We start from the raw sequence: 20,668 nt of genomic DNA on the forward strand, positions 1-20,668 counted from the left end.
AGTCCCTGGTCATGAGGGTGAGTAAATGATGACAGAAATTTCATTTTTAGGTGAACTAGCCTGACAGCTATTTCAACCTGACCTGACCCTTAAAAACGACTTTCATTTGCTGTAACCTGCTGTGGCCTGGTTGATTCAGTCATATTAAAATGGATACAATTAAAAAAATTTACTTCTATAAAACCAGTTACTTTTATGTTATCGCATGAAGCACATTTTAGGCCACCTGACAAAATATTTGTTGCAGTGTAGCACTAGTAATAATATCTGTCTCTGACATTAAAAGGTATATGAAATCCATTAAGGTCTATGAAATATGAAGTATGCATACCATTTCTATATCTAGAAAAAATATTGGCCTCTTTCCACCATTGCTTGCCTCACACTAGAACAGAATCCTTGAAATCTCAAATTGCTGAGAGACTTTTGAGGGTTGTGTTGTGGAAAGATGTGCAGACTTACACGGTCTGTTTGTGCCTACAGGGATGTTTGGCTATTTGTCTTCCGTAATAAGCAGGTATTTTTAGGATATTTCTCTATGAAGTCCGTCTCAGCTATAGAAAACACTTGACCTGCACCACCTCACCTTTTCCACCGGGCTCCTCGTTATTCGCACAACACCAGTCCTGAAAGCTCCTCCGCTGACATATTCTTGTTTTCCTCTTCTTTTGTTCTTATCCCCACAGACTGCGGAGAGCATACGGGAAACAGCGATGGATAGGCGGATGATCTGCAATGCCCTCCACTAATGGCTTCAAGAAGAAATTAATATCATTCTTTCACATCAGTGACCCGTGCTTACTGCATCTTTCAAAACACGTTCAAGCGCCCCTGCAACACAATCAGACGAAAAGAAATAAATGAGTGACATTAGAGTGGCCTAAGGAAGCTGAGTCAAAACTGGCACAGATGCCAGCCTTTTTTCCACTTTAAAGTTCAGTGTTACCACAGAGGCAGTCTGCCTCATCATCCTCTGCCTGCTTATTATCTATCAGACTCCATTTAATGAGGCATCAGAAGAAAGGCGCAACCATGTACTTACTGCTAGGGTTTGTACTACAGGCCCTGTGGGTGAGTTGGTGTCATGCCACACAGCATTACCCGGCCTCATGGGGGCACTATGATGTTTGTAAGTCCCAGGTCTATGCAGAGGACCGCCTGGCCTGGCACTACATGGCCTGCCAGCCTGAGGCCACTGATATGACCAAATACCTGACTGTGTCTCTGGACCCACCCAACATTACCTGCGGAGACCCACCTGAGATGTACTGCGCCCTGGTGAGTTTGATACATTTTTCCAAACTTAATGAGTGACTAAGAGAATCACATAACCAGTATACAACAGCACACTACATTGCTTGTATTACATGGCTAGAATACTTGATTCTGATTGGTCAATCGCGGCACTCAGCAGTCAACATGTTTCTCCATTGTGACAGGCAACAATTTACATAACTTTGCTGATTTCATGTCTCTCATTTAACTCATGAAAAACAAACAGAAAAAGAAATCTGCACACCAAACAGATTTGATGTTCAAGATCAATTGTAAAATAGTATTTTACTGAACATAAATATAAAGTGCTGTTCTGTTGTCACTTTATATGATAATCTTCAGTAAAATATTATTTTTCAGTGGATCATGAATTTAAAAAATTTTTAGTGTGCAGATTTTTTTTTTATCGGAGTGTATTTACACTAAGTGCAAATAGATCACCTTCTTGGCAGAGGCTATTTACACTAACTCCGCCCACCAACATGTGATTGGGGTAGTCAACACTACAAAAGACTCTTGTTAAACATCAGCTCCAGCGGCGTAGATGGTAAAGTGTGAGCTTTTTGACGCGATCAACCCGAGTTCGTACCTGCCTTTTGCCAAAAAAAATTTCTTCCTTTTCAAATCTTATGTCACATCAGAAAGGCAATTTTCAATAAAAATGAAGGAAATAATCAAAAAGTTGAAATTAAAGTATCGGGGAGGTGTAGGGAGGGCTTTATTGTCCCAATAATGTGGCATCCATTTACTAATTTGAATTAAAATTATAAATTACATTCAATACGTTATTATTGCATAGTGTTTTATAATGTACTACAATATTGAGTTGCAGATAATTGCCACTATTTGCAATAAGTTGTATAAATAGCAGAACATCTTGCTTTTTTAACGTAGTGTAAATAGAATCCATTGCTATTTACTACAGTTCAAAAGTTTGGAGTCAAAAGTTTGAGATTTTGTTTTTTTAAGAAATGAATACTTTTTATTCAGCGAGGAGACATTAAATTGGTCAATTTATAATGTTACAAAAGATTTATAAAAAATTGTATTATTAATTTCTAATTAATGTATTATCGTTTCCACCAAATATAAAGCAGTCCAACTGTTTTCAACATTTATAATAATGATACATTTTTCATGAGCACCAAGTCAGCATATTAGATTAGATTGTTCGATTTCTGAAGGATCATGTGACACTGAAGACTGGAAAAGAGAAGACTGGAGAAATGATTACTGAAAATTCAGCTTTGCCATCACAGGAATAAATTACACTTTAAAATATATTACTGTAGAAAACGGTTATTTTAAACTGTAATAATATTTCACAATATAATTGGTTTATTTATTTTTGATCAAATAAATGCAGCTTTGGTGAGCATAAAGAGCTTCTTTCAAAAAATATTTCAAATTCCTAAGTCTACTTTAGCAATAACATAAATTAAATATTGGGCAAAATAAACCCAGGTGAAGCATCAAAAATGTTATCCATGCAACATGTTACAAAGCTAGACATCTTTTCTTTTTTTATGTGTACAGCATTGACGGCACACATACACCGAAGGAGGCAAGGTCATAAAATGTTCTTTAAATATTAATCTATTGCATGCTCACTGAATTCACAACATACTCTTGTGAAAATCTCACAGATGGTCAACAGAACTGCAGCAAGGTGTTAATATGCTAGCATGATAAGTACAGTTAACACATCATATAACAGTATACTAATAAAAAGATACTACTAAAAATGAGCATGCATATATGCATACATACACCTCTACAGTTTCAGTGACATTTACAATAAACTGTGGATCGGCAAATCAACCCGGAGAAGACGCAAGAGACTCTTGGCATGTAGAGTGACACATCACCTGATATAAGTGAAACGTGAATTATTTAACATGTTTGAAGGTAATGTATTTTATTCATGAGGGGCTTTATTTGGAAGTGCATCCAAGAAATAGTGTCCAGCAGTGATAAAATGTCAGAAATAGGAAAGCGGTAAATGGGTCTTTGGTCTCTATGCACTGTACAGTAGAGACCGCGGCTGGATGTCACAGAGCTACATCTCAGCAACTATAGAGTTTTGAGTTAAAAGTTCAGTTACACAAATGTGTATTTTCTCTAGCAGTTGCTTTGTATGTTAGTTTCAATCACCAGTTAATTAGAATATTTATTTAACAAGAATATTATATGATGATGTTGGAGTATTAACAAGAATACTCCAACATCATCATATTTTTGATGGTGGACTGTAAAGTTGGACGTAAGCAAAGGTATAATTTTGCGACAAGGTTATTCTTCATAAAAGTTGTTGTGCGTTTTGTGTTGTAATTTTATGATTTATACATTTTATATTATTTATAAATGTAATAAAATCACAATCTCTTTTGGCCATAACAATTATTTGTTTCATGTTTCATAAATGCTTTTGCTGAAAAATCATAACAGGCAGATTCTCCTTGTGACAACTTACCCCATATAACATGAGAAGATCCATATCATGTCAACCCCTTTTCAAAAAATAAACCTACCCTGACAAATATTCACTGGATTAAAATAGACTAGTTGTCACATTACTAGACAACACGTTTTCCATTATTATGGTGAAAACTATGAATAATAGTCAGTTGGGGACACTTAATTTCCAGCGATTATCATCAATTTGATTTCACAGATACTATTTAAACTAAACTTTATATAAATAAAAGTGACTTGACAAGTCAAGTCACCTTTATTTATATAGCGCTTTTAACAATACAGATTGTGTCAAAGCACTTAACAGTATCAAATTGGAGGAGAGAGTGTCAGTAATGTATAATGATAAGATTAAACACTCAAATAGGCATTTTTGTCATTTTTTTCTATAATTCTTCTCAGGATCACAAACCAGTTTCTGTTTGTCCAATATATCTGTCCACTGTGTGTACCTTTGCATTAGGTCAATTACAGCCAGCTATAGCTTGTTGTAAAATATTGACACGTTTTCATTACAGTAATCTGATAACAAACTGACAGTCAGTCTAATGGACGTCAGCATTACAGTGCTTCGGGTCAGTCTAACCTATGTAAGGTCAGCATCATTTGAGATAACAAGCCAGTCACGGAGGTCCATGCTGATCTCGTAGCCGGCGAAGCAATGAGAGCTGATTTTTCTATTCCATTGTGCCTTGGGGGAAGTGAGGTTGGGGAAACAGGGGTGTCATGTAACAGCAATGAGGAGTTATGTGTTAAGTGCAGTGCTCAAGGGCACAATAGCAATGCTCAGTGGTTGCTGGTACAGAACACAGAGTATCTTGTTACTCAGCAATATTTTCTCTTGATGCCTCATTAGGCTTTTTATAGTGGGAGGCGAGTGCAATATTTCTGATATAATTACACAGTTAAACTAATTTACTAACTCCACACATGGCTTCTATCCATTAAAAGATTCAATCAGTTGTGTTTGCTAAGAAGCTTAAAGTTCCTGGCATGATCAAATATGATAAAGGGAAAAGGAACAGCAGATGGTTAATTTAAGATGCTATGAAATTTTTATGAGTAACCCCCCTAATGTGAGTTAGAAGAACACAGACGACTGGTGTAAAGTAAACAAGGAAATAAAGCACTGCTGTGGGCCCCATCCCAACATGCTCAACAGTTCACCTTGTGTGGAATATAAATTCAATGAACACAAACACGCACGCACACGTTGGTACAACTATCACTATGAGGACTTTCCGTATACACAATGGCTTTTATACCAAGCTAATGATATTTTTTATCCCCTAAATATAACCCTCACAGAAAACATTCTGCATTTTTTACATTAAATAAATAAATACATTAGTGTTCATTTACCTATTTGAATTGTGGGGACAGCTGTATGAAACCTGAATGAACACTTCATAACAGGACATTTAGTGTGTGTGTGTGTGTGTGTGTGTGTGTGTGTGTGTGTGTGTGTGTAAGAAATTTTGAACATTTACAAAGCAAGAAAGAAACTGCTTTTAATAAGCTAAATAGTATTTATTTAAATGCCACATCAAATCATTAAATGTGGAGTCATCTTTTCACTTAAGCCCGGCTCACACTGTGCGATTTTGGCCACGATTTGTTCGTCTGAGACAAATTTTGAAAATCCTAAATTCCTAAAAGATTCCTATAATCCTAGGCTAAAATCGGTTGTCTAGATCGCTGGTTTGACATGTTCACCGACAGCCGATTAATGGCCGTTGCGATCATTTTTTTCCTCCGATTAAATTCTGGCAGTGTCAGAAGATTTCAGACACTTTCCTCAAGTTTCCTGCAGTGTGACATCTCCTACGACGACCGTCAAACCAAGAACCAATAGGAGCACTGAACTTGATGACGCAATTAGCGCGACAACTTCAAACCATTCATTATTTGTAAAAACAATACATGTACAAGGTAAAGTTTACTTAAAGTTTATTTATTAAGGGGCAGGATGTTTAAACTCGAATAACAAAATTACCTCAAGTTCGCTCTGTAGAACTGGAAGTCCATAAAGTCCTCTTTTGCCCAGCCATGACTTGCTCCACACACGTAGTCTTTTTCGTTTTTTTTTTTTTTTTTAACATCAAGGCATGTAATTAATAAAACTAACGCTACATGTTGCTGTTGTTTGCTAGCTACCATTATAGGGAGAGAACGCGGGTCACGTATTGATGACGTAAAACTCCGGACAATTCTGCTTGAGTACGTCCGTTTTTATCGCGTCTTCACTGTCGTACAGTTTGACATTAAGACAACTGAGATCCTATAGTCTGACATGGGGATCATGTTCGTACAGTGTGACAAGCAACAATCGCAAAAGACTTTTAAAAATCGCACAGTGTGAGCCCGGCTTTACATGAGATGAAGACTTGGCATTTAATAAAACTTGCATGGTTTTATTCTATATGGAGAAATTTGCCATCAGACATTAAAATCACTTTTACACAGTAAAAAATGTTCAAAGTTCTAAAAACATTTTACAATAATATTTTAATATATTTCAGTCTTTCTACTTTATAATTTTACATTTAATTCAGTGTGTTATTATTATTTTACAATTTATTTGTAATTAATTGTGAAATTGACTACCAGTGAATTTTGTGTGAAAAGTGAAAATAGTTTCTACACCATTTTTTGTTTTTCAATTCACAGAGTATTTTAATTATATCTAACTTTTTATAGCATATTTCTACAGTGGAATCGGTAAATTAACACTTTTTCATTAGCATGATGCTGCATTCAAATCAGTAGGTGTGAGTTACACTCTTAAAAATAAAGGTGCTTCATGATGCCATAGAAAAACCTTTTTATCTAAATGGTTCCATGAAGAACCTTTAACATCCAAAGAACCTTTCTGTTTCACAAAAGGTTCTTTGTGGCGAAAGACAGTCCTTCAGATTATAAAAAGGTAAGAAAGAGACGATACCCTAGTCTCGCGTAGCCAGACCTTCAGACTGACGGCAGAAGGTCTGGAATATATGTCCGCTTTCATTGGCCAAGGCCCGCCCATGAGGCCGTTTGACCGACATGTCAAACAACCAATCATAGTTCGTTTCGTTTAGCGTCACGTTTAGGGGTGTGGAAATGTCACCACCATAACAAACCAGTGTGTGAAACTCGGATGTATTTTAAACATTCTATGCCGCGAACTTTAAATATTTCACATAATTTTGAAAATCCAGCATTTAGTTGACACTGATAATTGTTTGTTGTCACAGTTGTAAACACGACGGCTTTCTTCTTTCGTGAGGGGGGTTTGGGAGTTTCCCGGCGAACCGAAAGTAAACGTGACACTCGCATCTCTCTGAAATCTGGTTTAATTCAACCAGTCAGATTACAACTTCGATATTCCTGAAGTGTTTCCAGAAAAGGGTGCCATATGCATCAGATGTTTATCCAACGGTGCGTGGGCGTGACGTCTGAGGTTGAGACAAACGATTCCCTAAAGAACCTTTGACTGAATGGTTCTTTGTGGAACCAAAAATGGCTCTTCTATGGCATCGCTGTGAAGAACCTTTTAAGCACCTGTATTTTTAAGAGTGTAAGTCCAAGATGATTTTCACATCAGTCAGCACAAGGAAAGCAAAAGAAAATGACCGCACCTTTAAATATAGATAAAACCCAATTAAGCGTTTGTATTATGACACATATGCATTGTTATGAGAAAAGTTATTTTCCTTAAAATTAACCACCAGTAGAATCTTCTGTCTATAAGTGAATAACAGGGTGTATTTAAAATACTGCGTATAATTTACTGTTTCTCGAATATTAAGTATGTCTGTGGGGAAATCTGACTCAAACTTATCTTATTGAAGTTACTGTTTTCCTGAAGATGTCTTAGATTTCAGAAAAGTCTGCCCACAGGTAGATTCATGACAGGAATTTTAAGCAGCTAGCGGTGCAAGACTTAAAACATATTCCTGGGGAGAGAGATTGTTTGAAATAATCTAAGCTAAAAACACAAAAGGCATCTTGTGAACCCAGCCAGCAGTTATATTCCAGTGTGGATCAGTAATATCGCCTCTAATAACACTAAAGAGAAGAGAAACTTTCATGGCCATTGCATATTGCATTTGCATAATCAGTATAGTGCAAGAAAAATAAATGTGAAAAACCTTGGACTTGTCCAGCTGTCCTTAATATTTGTATTAACATAATATAAGTAATTTATATTAATTATATATATATATATATAGTGTAGCATATATATATATATATATATATATATATATATATATATACATATACATGTGTAGCATGTCTCATGCAGGGATTATGGGGTTTTCCCTTTAATGTTTTTCACCATAAATTATCATTCATATTTTTATTTCTTTTTACACAATCCATAAATTGGATAGTATTTTACAGTAAAAATGTACTCACCCTTGGGGCTATCCAAGATGTAGATGAGATTGTTTCTTCATCAGAACAAATTTGGAAAAAATTTGAATTACATCACTTGCACAAAGCAGTGAATGGGTGCCATCAGAATGAGCTCAAACAGCCCATAAAAACATAATAATCGGCATGACTCCTACATTAAATTACAACCGCTAATGGATGCACCCTCTAACTGTATAGATGTGTAATTCTCTTAAATACATTATTTTGGGGGTACAACAGATTGGGAAGTGTTCTTGTTTTGAAGAAAAAAAGGATCATTAAAATGTTATTGTAATGTTTGTCAGTGATGTAATGTAATGCAATCTACTGTAATGTGATGTCAATTTCTGCAAATCTGTTTCCGTACAAACTCGATTCCTATACCTATTCCTATAACAAACATATCATTATTATTTATCATTAAGTTTTAATAAATTGAAGAAAAAAAAACATGCTGCATGTTTGAGTCAAAGATGACTAAAATGTATGTGAGTGCATAACTTCTGCCACTAATTGATTAGCAATTATCGAAGATACAATTTTTTTTTTCAGAAGCTGCATTAAATTCAACTTGGTTTCAATTCTGAGATGATGCATTCCCTCAAATTAAATGGCCGTGATGCTGCTGGTCATAGTGTCCTTAGAAAAGTGACATTGGACACTATTATTACAAAGAGAAAACAAACAGTCATTGTTGGTCTAATTTGTGCACCCTAAATATTACCTCACTCTATATGAAGCTTGAGCATGAGGACAATATGACCTGTGGTTCCACAATAGCAATGAATCTGTTGTGTTTTATGATCTATCACCTCTTTCACTCATTTATCACCTACACAGAGGTGGGAGTCTGGGCTGCACACACACATAGCAGAAGATGGAGTGTATGGGACAGCTTTTTTGCAGCAGGGAGTTAACCCTGATATTATTTTTAGCTGCAGCAACAAGGGAATGTGTCCAAAAACATGTAGATGAGCCTTTTCTCCTCTAGTTCTCTCTCACCTTACATCTTCAGCTTGTTTGCAACATCAACAAAAATACAGCATAAAACACAAAACAATGCAAAGTTCTCTCCCTTTGTCCATTCATTGTACCGTGCAAACAGATATACAGAACGACCTGTTAGGGATGATAATTTGATATTGAGGCTTCACAACATAATTTTGCCAACAAAGCTAGATTGCGATATTAATAAACCGGTTTTAGCATAACACATTAATCTTGTTAATTAAAACAAAATGTTCAATTACTCTACATCTATTCTAATTGTTTTGGGGAGGGGCTGTGAGTACAAGGATGTTCTTGCAAGATTTTAAAGATCAATTATGACTACTAAAGTGGGACAAGAGACAATGGTACTTTTGAAGTCTAGCGAATATTAAATCATTTCAAAGAATGCTGAAAAATCTCCAAGGAAAGACTTGCCATTATGAATAAACTGAAAAAAAAACTTTTTCATCAAATTCTAATAGCTTGTTCTATTTAAGATGGTAACGGTTATGTGTATATGACACAATTTCTGGTATTTGGATGCTGAATGCCATTATATATATTAAGTAAATGGAGCACACATGCCGCATTTTGTTCTAAACCTGTATAAGTTTCTTTCTTCTGTTGAACAGAAAAGAAGATATTTTGAAGAATGTGAATAATCAAATAGTTAATGGTAGTTTTTTCTATACTATGGAGGTCAGTGACTATCGTTAAATGTTTGATTACTAAAATTCTTCAAAATATATATATATATCTGAGTAATATTAAAAAATGTCCTGGCTCTTTCACGCTTTATAATGGCAGTGAATTGTAGACAAGATTTTGAAGTCCAATGAAGTGCATCCATCCATCATAAAAAGTGCTCCACACTGCTCTGGGGGGTTGATAAAGGTCTTTTGACACAAAGCAATGCGTTTGTATAAGAAAAATATCCATATTTAAAACTAAAAATGTAATATTTTGCTTCAGCTAACTGTTATACGCACATTCACGAGAGTGGCATTCCAGTGCATGATATACGACGTAATCATACAGTATTTAGTATTTTCTAATTTACACAAACGCATCACTTCGCTTCAGAAGGCCTTTATTATTATTAAAAGTAAGAGTAATAACACGGGGGGGAAAAACAAAACATATTAAGCAATTTGACCGGGTCTTTGCCAAAGAGTTGCTAGTAGCTATTGACTTCCATATAGTACGGAGAAGAAGGGAAAAAAACAATTGAAGTCAATGGCAACTATTTTGTTACCTGCATTCTTCAAAAATATTTGTGTGTGTTCACCAAAACCAACAAAATTCAAGTTTGGAACAATATTTTGGGTATACCATCCCTTTAAAGGAATAGTTTATCCAAAATCCAAAAATTAAAAAGTTCTGTTTCTTCATTGGAACAAAGTTGGAGAAATGTATCATTACATCACTTGCTACCAATGTATCTTCTGCAGTGAATGGGTGCAATCAGAATGAGAATCCAAACATCAGAATAATCTATAAATAATCCACTAGACTTCAGTCCATAAATTAGGTGAATTAAAGCTCAATTTCTCCAAATCTGTTCTAATGAAGAAACAAGCTCACCTACATATTGGATGGCTCTACACAACAAATACTAAGACCACCTATTGGTCCATCTATTAGAAATTACATTGGAATACAAATTCTAATTTGAATTTGCTTCAGAGTGGTCCAGACCCCGAAAGTGAGACTCCATCAGAGCTGATGAGCATATATAGCACAATGGACAGCAGTGCTCTGAGTCACTAGATTACTATAATTCTTCTGAACTCTGACCTGCTCTCACAGAATGCATGAAAGTGAACAGAGGTGCCAGATTACCATGCGGTCTCCAGGCAGCTTAAGCAAGGAAACGAGGATGAGCATGCGGCTTAGAGCTGCTCTGAGATCATCTGAATATTGACAGGCTTTATGGCAGAATTGTCTTTGCTTGGCAATGATAAGCAGAGTTATTTATAGAGCCTCTTGTTTGGTGGTTCAATTGTCAGTCACTGAATTTAGTACAAAACACTCTACGGACAATGACAACATGACAAGCCCTGACAAGGTGGCTTTTGGTTTGAGCACCGCACTTATGCAACTATTCAATAAGGGCAAACAATTTCATGCTCAACAAGGCCACAAAGGCAATTTCCTGTCAGAAATATTCTTAAATACAATTTTTCTGTAATCCATATGGTACTTTCTCTCAGCCTGTATTTGGATGAGGATAAAATACCATTGTGTGGGGACATATGACTTTGAAGCTTCCAGACGTTTAATTTCTCAGTGAATGAGCAAAGATAACGAGATAAATAATGCAGAGATGTATAAACAAGACTGGCGGTTTCCAGGACCAGTAATCCCATTGTGGATGTGCTGAGAATGAGAAAGAGATGTGAAATACCAAAACCACAAAACCCTGTTATGACAGCAAACAATAAATGAATGAATGAATTTTACATATAAAATATTAATATTATTCCACATTGGATTATTTTCACATTGTTAATAAGTAGTAGTAGTAGTAACAGTAGTGATAATAATTATTATTAATTAATTAATTAATTAAAAGTAATTAATATCTCAGGCACACATTTGCTCATTTAAAATACTCAAAATTCATTAACATTTGAATGAGGTATGTAAACATATCTTGTGTGTATGCACATATTGTAAACTTCTGTGAGAAGTTCTGTATAAATATAAATAATCCACATATTTCTGTTATTTATTTATGAATAATCCACAGATTTCTGTTATTTGAAAAGTCAAAAAATTCAAGTAGCTGTGTTTTAGAAATATCTATCTATCTATCTATCTATCTATCTATCTATCTATCTATCTATCTATCTATCTATCTATCTATCTATCTATGTATTAGAAATACTGTAAATGTCAATAATCTATATGCATGGTATTGTACAACCCGAATTCCGGAAATGTTGGGACGTCTTTTTAAATTTGAATAAAATGATAACTAAAAGAATTTAAAATCACATGAGCCAATGTTTTATTCACAATAGAACATAGATAATGTTTAAACTGAGAAACTTTACAATTTTATGCACAAAATTAGATCATTTCAAATTTGATGCCTGCTACAGGTCTCAAAATAGTTGGGACGGGGGCATGTTTAACATGGTGTAGCACCTCCTCTTCTTTTCAAAACAGTTTGAAGAAGTCTTGGCATCGAGGTTATGAGTTTCTGGAGTTTTGGTGTTGGAATTTGGTCCCATTCTTGCCTGATATAGTTTTCCAGCTGCTAAAGAGTTTGTGGTCATCTTTGACGTATTTTTGGTTAACCCCCTGGGATCTGAGGGTGTTTTGGGGGCCAAAACCACAAAAGGAGAAGGCCTGGAGAAGTTTTGACATGCCCTGACATTTGTGTTTTTTTCAGTTGCTTATAAAAATATAAATGGCTAAAGTCTAATAACACTGTAATCAGCACAAACTGGGCTACAATAATATGTGAGCAGCATTTCTGTGCATGATTGTGTTTTTGAGAAAGCAACATTTATGCGTGGTTAGTGAAAAACTAAAATGTTGAATTCACCAAAATAAGGCCATAAAAAACATTCAGAACATTTGTTCACAAGACCTTTGAGAATTGGATCTTGTAGTCTAGAGTTTTTGCTTCAAAATAATGTGAAAAATCATCTTGTTTACTTGCTCACAGAAAACAATATATGGATTTAAATTTTCTTGAGTAGAAATGGTCTGTGCGAGAGGGTGTGAACTATCCTGGATAATGCTGAGATTCTCACCTAAGAAGACAAAGGCCCGCATAATAAACTGTATAATGAGCCATTCAGTCAGGTATGTGACTGAGAGGGAAGAGTTACCAGAAAGAATGTGAGGACAAAATAAATGTATATATTTTTTGTTTGTAGTTTATTTAGAATATATTTAGCTATCACACAAAATAACTTGAGATTCACTTGCGAGTGCAGTTAAACAGTTTATTAGGAACAATCAAAGCTGACTTTTTAGCATCATTACTCCAGTCACATGATCCTTCAGAAATCATTCTAATATTCTGATTTGCTGCTCAAAAAAACATTTATTATTATTATTATTATGTTGAAAAGAGCTGAGAAGAATATTTCACGCGCGTGGGCGTGACCGCATTAGAAATAATGCGTTGAAACGCATTGGTTTCATACGGATTACTTTATCACAGAATATTTGTTTTAGACGTGACTTGCTTCATTTAAAAGTAGAAATTCCAAGCTTTCTATACATATATTTCTCATGTATTTGAGGCGAGTATTCGCGGAGATTCATATTGTTTTTGAAGAGAGGTGACAGAGATAGAGCCGGCAGAGAACACACCCTGTTTATTTTATTAATTTTAAAAAAGCACATTGTTTCGTTGTTATTATGACTATACAGAAATAAAAGTAGGCCCTTTGCAGTTTCAAATGATACCTTATTCTTATCTGTACGATCAAAACTGACAGAGTATTTTTAGTTCTTTTCACGGTCATAAATAGGGATGGGTATCGTTAAGGTTTTAACGGTATTACTACTCTTATCGATACTGCTTATCGATCCGGTACTTTAACGGTATTCTTATCGGTACTTTTTGTTTTACTTTGTTTCTTTGTTCATATTCTTACAGTATCTTATCTTATGTATATAAAACACTAAAAATACCTGCACACTGGTGCATTTACAAATTGATGAAGTGCAGGCATTTTTAGTGTTTTATATACATAAGATAAGATACAGTAACAACATGAACAAAGAAACAAAGTAAAACAAACTGACAAATACAATAAAACAAACACACAAACGAAATGAAATAAACAGTGCTTTCATTTTTCCATGAAGGTCTACTAATATTAATGTTCAGGTAAGTAATAGTTACAAAAGTAATCAAATGTAAATGAGCACTGCATAGTTTTCACTGTATGTACTGATAGATTTATGTTTATTAAAGCTATAACGTTGTTCAGATTAAGAGCTGTGGGTGATTTTCTCTTTGCATTTTGTTCTTTGTTTAACGTTGATGGCTCAAACTCCAGTCTGACACTTTAAGACAATATACTGACACGCATCGGATTTTCTCCCAACTGTTCTCGTCCACTTAAAACATAAAAGTGAAGACTCTCATAACCGGCCATTTTGACACATTGTGTGTGTATTTTTTGGCATATTTTTGTGTGTTATTTCGACGCGCCCGAAGCTCAAAGTGTACTTTTGCTTGTCCGTTTTGGAGCACGCCGTTGCGCAGGCACACGCGCGCACACACATTTCAGCCTGGGGAACAGCAGATTGTACTTTCAACGTTTTACTATCAAATATGTCCTGCAATGTAGCAACAGTAAAGACGGCATTTTGTAACAATCACTGATTGAGCTGATTCAGATGTTAAGTTTTGGTTCGGAGGAACGAATCTGCGCCGCTATGAAGGGAAGGGAGTTGTGCTAGAAGAAATGCGGCTATGATCCTTGGAAGCCAAAATCGAGAAAAAAAAATACTTAGCTTAATATAACAGCCACAGGCCTAAAGTGTGAGCAGATGTTTGAATAGTTGGTTCTCTCCTCTATCATAATTAAACAGGACTTTCATGTTGCGTGTGCTGAAGCTCCTCCGCGTGAGCGCGATCTCGCTTCTGAATTGCGCATAGCACAAATGCATCATAGACAAATGTTTGAATATTATTGCACATAAAAACAGCTGGCGACATTATATATATATATATATATATATATATAGAGAGAGAGAGAGAGAGAGAGAGAGAGAGAGAGAGAGAGAGCGCAACAATAAATGTATGTGTGTTTTCTTAATTTCTCCAATACCGACAGAAGTACCGATAACGTCAGAGCTTATCGATACTCCGGTCTTTCATAAACGGTACCCATCCCTAGTCATAAAGAAAATACGAGACAGCCCGATGCGGGCTTCGACCCCAGGGGGTTAAAAGATGTGGACTGCAAGCAGGCCAATTCAGCACCCAGACTCTTCTACTACGAAGCCATGCTGTTGTAATAGCTGCAGTATGTGGTTTTGCATTGTCCTGCTGAAATACACAAGGCCTTCCCTGAAATAGACGTCATCTGGAAGGGAGCATATGTTGCTCTAAAACCTTTATATACCTTTCAGCATTCATAGTGCCTTCCAAAACATGCAAGCTGCCCATACCATATGCACTTCTGCACCCCCATACCATCAGAGATGCTGGCTTTTGAACTGAACACTGATAACACGCTGGAAGGTCTCCCTCCTCTTTAGCCCGGAGGACACAGCATCCGTGATTTCTGACAAAAATGTCAAATTTGGACTCGTCTGACCATAGAACACTTTTCCACTTTGAAACAGTCCATTTTAAATGAGTCTTGGCCCACAGGACATGACGACGCTTCTGGACCATGTTCACATATAGTTTCCTTTTTGCATGATAGAATTTTAGTTGTCATCTGCAGATGGCATGGCAGATTTTGTTTACCGACAGTGGTTTCTGGAAGTATTCCTGGGCCCATTTAGTAATGCCAACTTTTTTGAGACCTGTAGCAGGCATCAAATTTGAAATGAGCTCATTTAGTGGATAAAAGTGTGAAATTTCTCTGTTTAAACATTTATGTTTTCTGTTCTATTGTGAATAAAATATTGGCTCGTGTGATTTGAAAGTCTTTTACCTTTAATTTTATTCAAATTTAAAAAAGTCCCAACATTTCTAGAATTTGGGTTGTATACACTATGGCTTTTAATGAGGTTTCCCAAAATGTATTACTTTTATACCTTTTATAATTTTATTCTAAACCACGCTATACATTACATTCTTGGTGTTATGTGAAAACCAACCAGACATAGATTACCTGGAATCAACTTGCCTTATCAGTCTCATTTCCCCAAAAGGCCAAGCTGAAGCCAAGATCCAACAAATAAATTAATGAAACTAAGGGCTTTTGGCAATCCTGCGCAAACTGTCTGCCAGCAACGTGCTCCAGACGGCAAGGGATTCCTTTCAGAGTCTGGCCTGCTGGCTGGCACAGTGAATTTCCCATCCTCCTTCTGATCTGAGCAGCTTGGCAGTCTTTGAGGCAGAGCCTCATGAGCATGTGTCAGACCTGCATCCGAAGAGAGCAAGTGCTGGACTGAAGGCTTGTTCAGGATCACAGGGGTCACAGATGCTGAAAGCCTCTTCACTCAGAGAAATACAAAAGCACTGAAGCAGTTGAAAGACGCATTTGTTTGGACAGTTTCTGGAGAGGTACTTTATGAGTAATGTACTTCATAAAATGCCACGGTCATAAACACTGGAGCACTTCATGTGGCATGTGGGGACAATAGTTGCTTTAATGACTTGAGACTTTTCTTTAGTACAAGTACTAGTGTCCGTGTGGACTTGTCAGCCTGAGGTGTTGCTGGGCCAGAGTGTCTGAAGGAAAGGAATTCACACTGCCCTGTGTAGGTTTGGCAGTGAAGGGACAGTGGCCAGTAGCCACTCTTTTAAAATGCATTATGTAGTTGAATATTTAATATTATATTCAGGGGTGCACATGAGTTTTTCAGTCTGGTTCTCATGAGAGTGCCTGGAGATTTGATTTGCTCACACTGCACATTCTGTGACCCATGAAATATAAAAAAAAAAAATATATATATATATATATATATACACTCACCTAAAGGATTATTAGGAACACCTGTTCAATTTCTCATTAATGCAATTATCTAATCAACCAATCACATGGCAGTTACTTCAATGCATTTAGGGTTGTGGTCCTGGTCAAGACAATCTCCTGAACTCCAAACTGAATGTCAGAATGGGAAAGAAAGGTGATTTAAGCAATTTTGAGCGTGGTATGGTTGTTGGTGCCAGACGGGCCGGTCTGAGTATTTCACAATCTGCTCAGTTACTGGGATTTTCACGCACAACCATTTCTAGGGTTTACAAAGAATGGTGTGAAAAGGGAAAAACATCCAGTATGTGGCAGTCCTGTGGGCGAAAATGCCTTGTTGATGCTAGAGGTCAGAGGAGAATGGGCCGACTGATTCAAGCTGATAGAAGAGCAACTTTGACTGAAATAACCACTCGTTTCAACCGAGGTATGCAGCAAAGCATTTGTGAAGCCACAACACGCACAACCTTGAGGCAGATGGGCTACAACAGCAGAAGACCCCACCGGGTACCACTCATCTCCACTACAAATAGGAGAAAGAGGCTACAATTTGCACGAGCTCACCAAAATTGGATGGTTGAAGACTGGAAAAATGTTGCCTGGTCTGATGAGTCTCGATTTCTGTTGAGACATTCAGATGGTAGAGTCAGAATTTGGCGTAAACAGAATGAGAACATGGATCCATCATGCCTTGTTACCACTGTGCAGGCTGGTGGTGGTGGTGTAATGGTGTGGGGGATGTTTTCTTGGCACACTTTAGGCCCCTTAGTGCCAATTGGGCATCGTTTAAATGCCACGGCCTACCTGAGCATTGTTTCTGACCATGTCCATCCCTTTATGACCACCATGTACCCATCCTGTGATGGCTACTTCCAGCAGGATAATGCACCATGTCACAAAGCTCGAATCATTTCAAATTGGTTTCTTGAACATGACAATGAGTTCACTGTACTAAAATGGCCCCCACAGTCACCAGATCTCAACCCAATAGAGCATCTTTGGGATGTGGTGGAACGGGAGCTTCGTGCCCTGGATGTGCATCCCACAAATCTCATCAACTGCAAGATGCTATCCTATAAATATGGGCCAACATTTCTAAAGAATGCTTTCAGCACCTTGTTGAATCAATGCCACGTAGAATTAAGGCAGTTCTGAAGGCGAAAGGGGGTCAAACACAGTATTAGTATGGTGTTCCTAATAATCCTTTAGGTGAGTGTGTGTATATATATATATATATATATATATATATATATATATATATATATATATATATATATATATATATATATATATATATAAAATAATAATCATTATCACAATACAATTATTTAATAATAATTATAATACAAAAAGTATTATATAATAATAAATAACGTGTGAAAATATTATTATATTTTAAAAAGTGACTGTTAAATAAAAATAGTTGTTTTATAGTAGATTTCAAAAAAATACAGTGCTGTTTACTTTTTATTTTATTTATTTTTTACTTTTTATTTTTATATACATTTTCCTCATTTTCAAACCTAAAATCAGCAAGCTTTTACTTTGCCAAGTTGCCAGTAAGTAACTATATGTGCTCCCTATGTGTTTTTGTGCTGCCAAGTGAAGCGCATCAATATATGAAATGTCATAGTTTTGCGTTTTGCTCTGAAACCATTAGCGCATTATGTTGTCAGTTCGATTGTAAATCTTATATATTATTACAGTTAGTCAATCTAAAACGATGATTGTGTGATAACAGCTGCCAACCATTTCGGTACGCAAATGAGTGGTCTGAACTTATTTACCCAGCACTTTTTTTTTTTTTGGTCGTGCATATGTACCTGTGTACTACTTATGTGCATCCCCGATTATTGAAATTTTAGTTTCACAAGATTAAGAATTAAAGAATTTAAGAATTTGAACTAGGTGTTTGAAACGACATATTAAACCACTGATACAGGAAAAAAATAGTGTTGATTGGACTTTTAGCTACTGGGATATAGCCTGTGCATTTTGACAAATAGCCTTGGTCTCTCCTCATCAATATTATACAGAAGACAATGATTTTTGGATGTTTAAGATTATAAGGACTTTTATTCAGATTAATTTCAGTTAACAAAAAAAAAATATTTTTTTAATATAATTTTACAATATTTAATATTTTATTTTTAGTCATGATGCAAGGAATACTGTTTCCGGGTCAAAGCCTCTACTCATTTCTACTATATTAACAGCCTCTTATGTCCGACTTATAATGGATGGATAGTTGATTTTGCTATTGCCATAATGCAGTTACACATTTTAAAGTGTTTGTTGGGTTATAGTCAACCTAATGTCTACTGTGACATTTTCACTTGTACCTATATCCCACAAGCAGACTTTCTTCAGGACACTTAGTTCTGCAGCCAAGTTTTTGAGCCAGTCACCTGAGTTATAAATATACTATGTGACTAATCACCCTGAAGCTGCAGGAAAATTACATCAGCACTGAAAAAAATGTCATCTGTCGATATCGATCTTGCCTTAGTAGGGCAGTGTAGGGTTCTTCCTCCAACAAAAGTAGCCCTACCTCAATCAATACTTGAGAAACTTTACATCTTAAATATCCAACCTTTTTTTCATTATTATTATGATTATTATTATTTTAAATCACATTTTTGCTTTGGCTCACTTGTCTGCTAGACTCCAATTATAAGTGTATGACAATATATATATATATATATATATATATATATATATATATATATATATATATATATATATATATGTGTGTGTGTGTATATATTCCCTAGTTTGTTCATACTGAAGGATCTGTTGAAATTACCATTGTCATATTTGGCAGCAAACGACAGATGTAGTGCTTACAGACTAGGTTGTAAATAATTGAAGGTGGTGACAGCTTTGCAATTTGTAGTATTTATTGGCAGCTAAAAAAGGATTCTTCCTAAATCTCTTAGTAGCTTCACCTGTTATAGTCTTGTGAAAACACCTTGCACATGTGATGTTTAAAAAATTATTATGAGAGATTTGTTGAAAGCCTGCATATTATGGAGAGCTTCTTGGAAAAAAATTGGGAGAAATATATGGGGTGTGTTTCCCAAAAGCATCATTAACCAACTATGATCACAAGTTCCAATAAAAGCAATTTACGGCATCACATGTGTGGTTGGAATTACAGTTCTCAGCCTATGGTTAAAAACATAATTTCTTGTCATATGACATGGTCTTAAATAGATCATCTTGCTTAAGCAAAAGAAGTTAATTAACATGTAGTACAATCGTTCCATACATTTAAAAATTTTATTCTACGTTTTTTAGTTTGTAGAGATTAAAGAATTAAAGACAATTTGATGAGTGTGCATGTCCTGCATGCTCATTATTTACAGCAATAATCTGACATTAATTTGATCAGATTAATTAGCAGAAGTTATCACACCACCACCTGACTGATATCTTTAACGACACTTTGAGCACGTATATGCAACGTAGATGTGCAATGCAACTTTTTGCACCAAAAGTTCTTAGGGAAACAGCTGTCTAGCTAGTTAGTTTCTCCATCAATACATCATACCATAGTAGTTAAGCAGCGAGTTACATCATAGATGTAGTGAAGCTACATCTTCAAGCTGTTTAGAAGGTTATCTCTTAGAAGTGGTGAACACCTCACTTCTTTCTGGGACTTTTCCAAACTCCCTGAAAACTGCAGTTGTTAAGCCCCTTCTGAAAAAGTGCAATCTTGATAACACCATATTGAGCACCTATAGACCAATATCAAATCTTCCTTTCATAAGCAAGGTTACTTCTAGAGAGTATGTGAGAGCAAGTCATTGCATTTGGAAACAAAGATGAAGTTCTCAAGGTGAATGCATACCTCGACTCGAGGGGTCCAAAAACTAAAAATCAAGTCAAAAATCTTG

The 20,668-nt window shown here is 35.9% G+C and overlaps 1 protein-coding gene across 1 annotated transcript in view; it reads left to right on the forward strand.

Annotated features, from left to right (window-relative positions):
* Positions 1–1,032: 1,032 nt before the first annotated feature.
* Positions 1,033–20,668, forward strand: part of ntng1b (netrin g1b) — a gene marked incomplete at both ends in the record, with an annotated part of 61,520 nt that continues 41,884 nt past the window's right edge. The window contains one exon of the mRNA XM_079379928.1: positions 1,033–1,278. Coding sequence (XP_079236054.1) covers positions 1,033–1,278 — 246 coding nt within the window. The remainder of the gene's footprint in view (positions 1,279–20,668) is intronic.

This window comes from Barbus barbus, assembly GCF_936440315.1.
Source record: "Barbus barbus genome assembly, chromosome: 26".
NCBI lineage: Eukaryota > Metazoa > Chordata > Actinopteri > Cypriniformes > Cyprinidae > Barbus > Barbus barbus.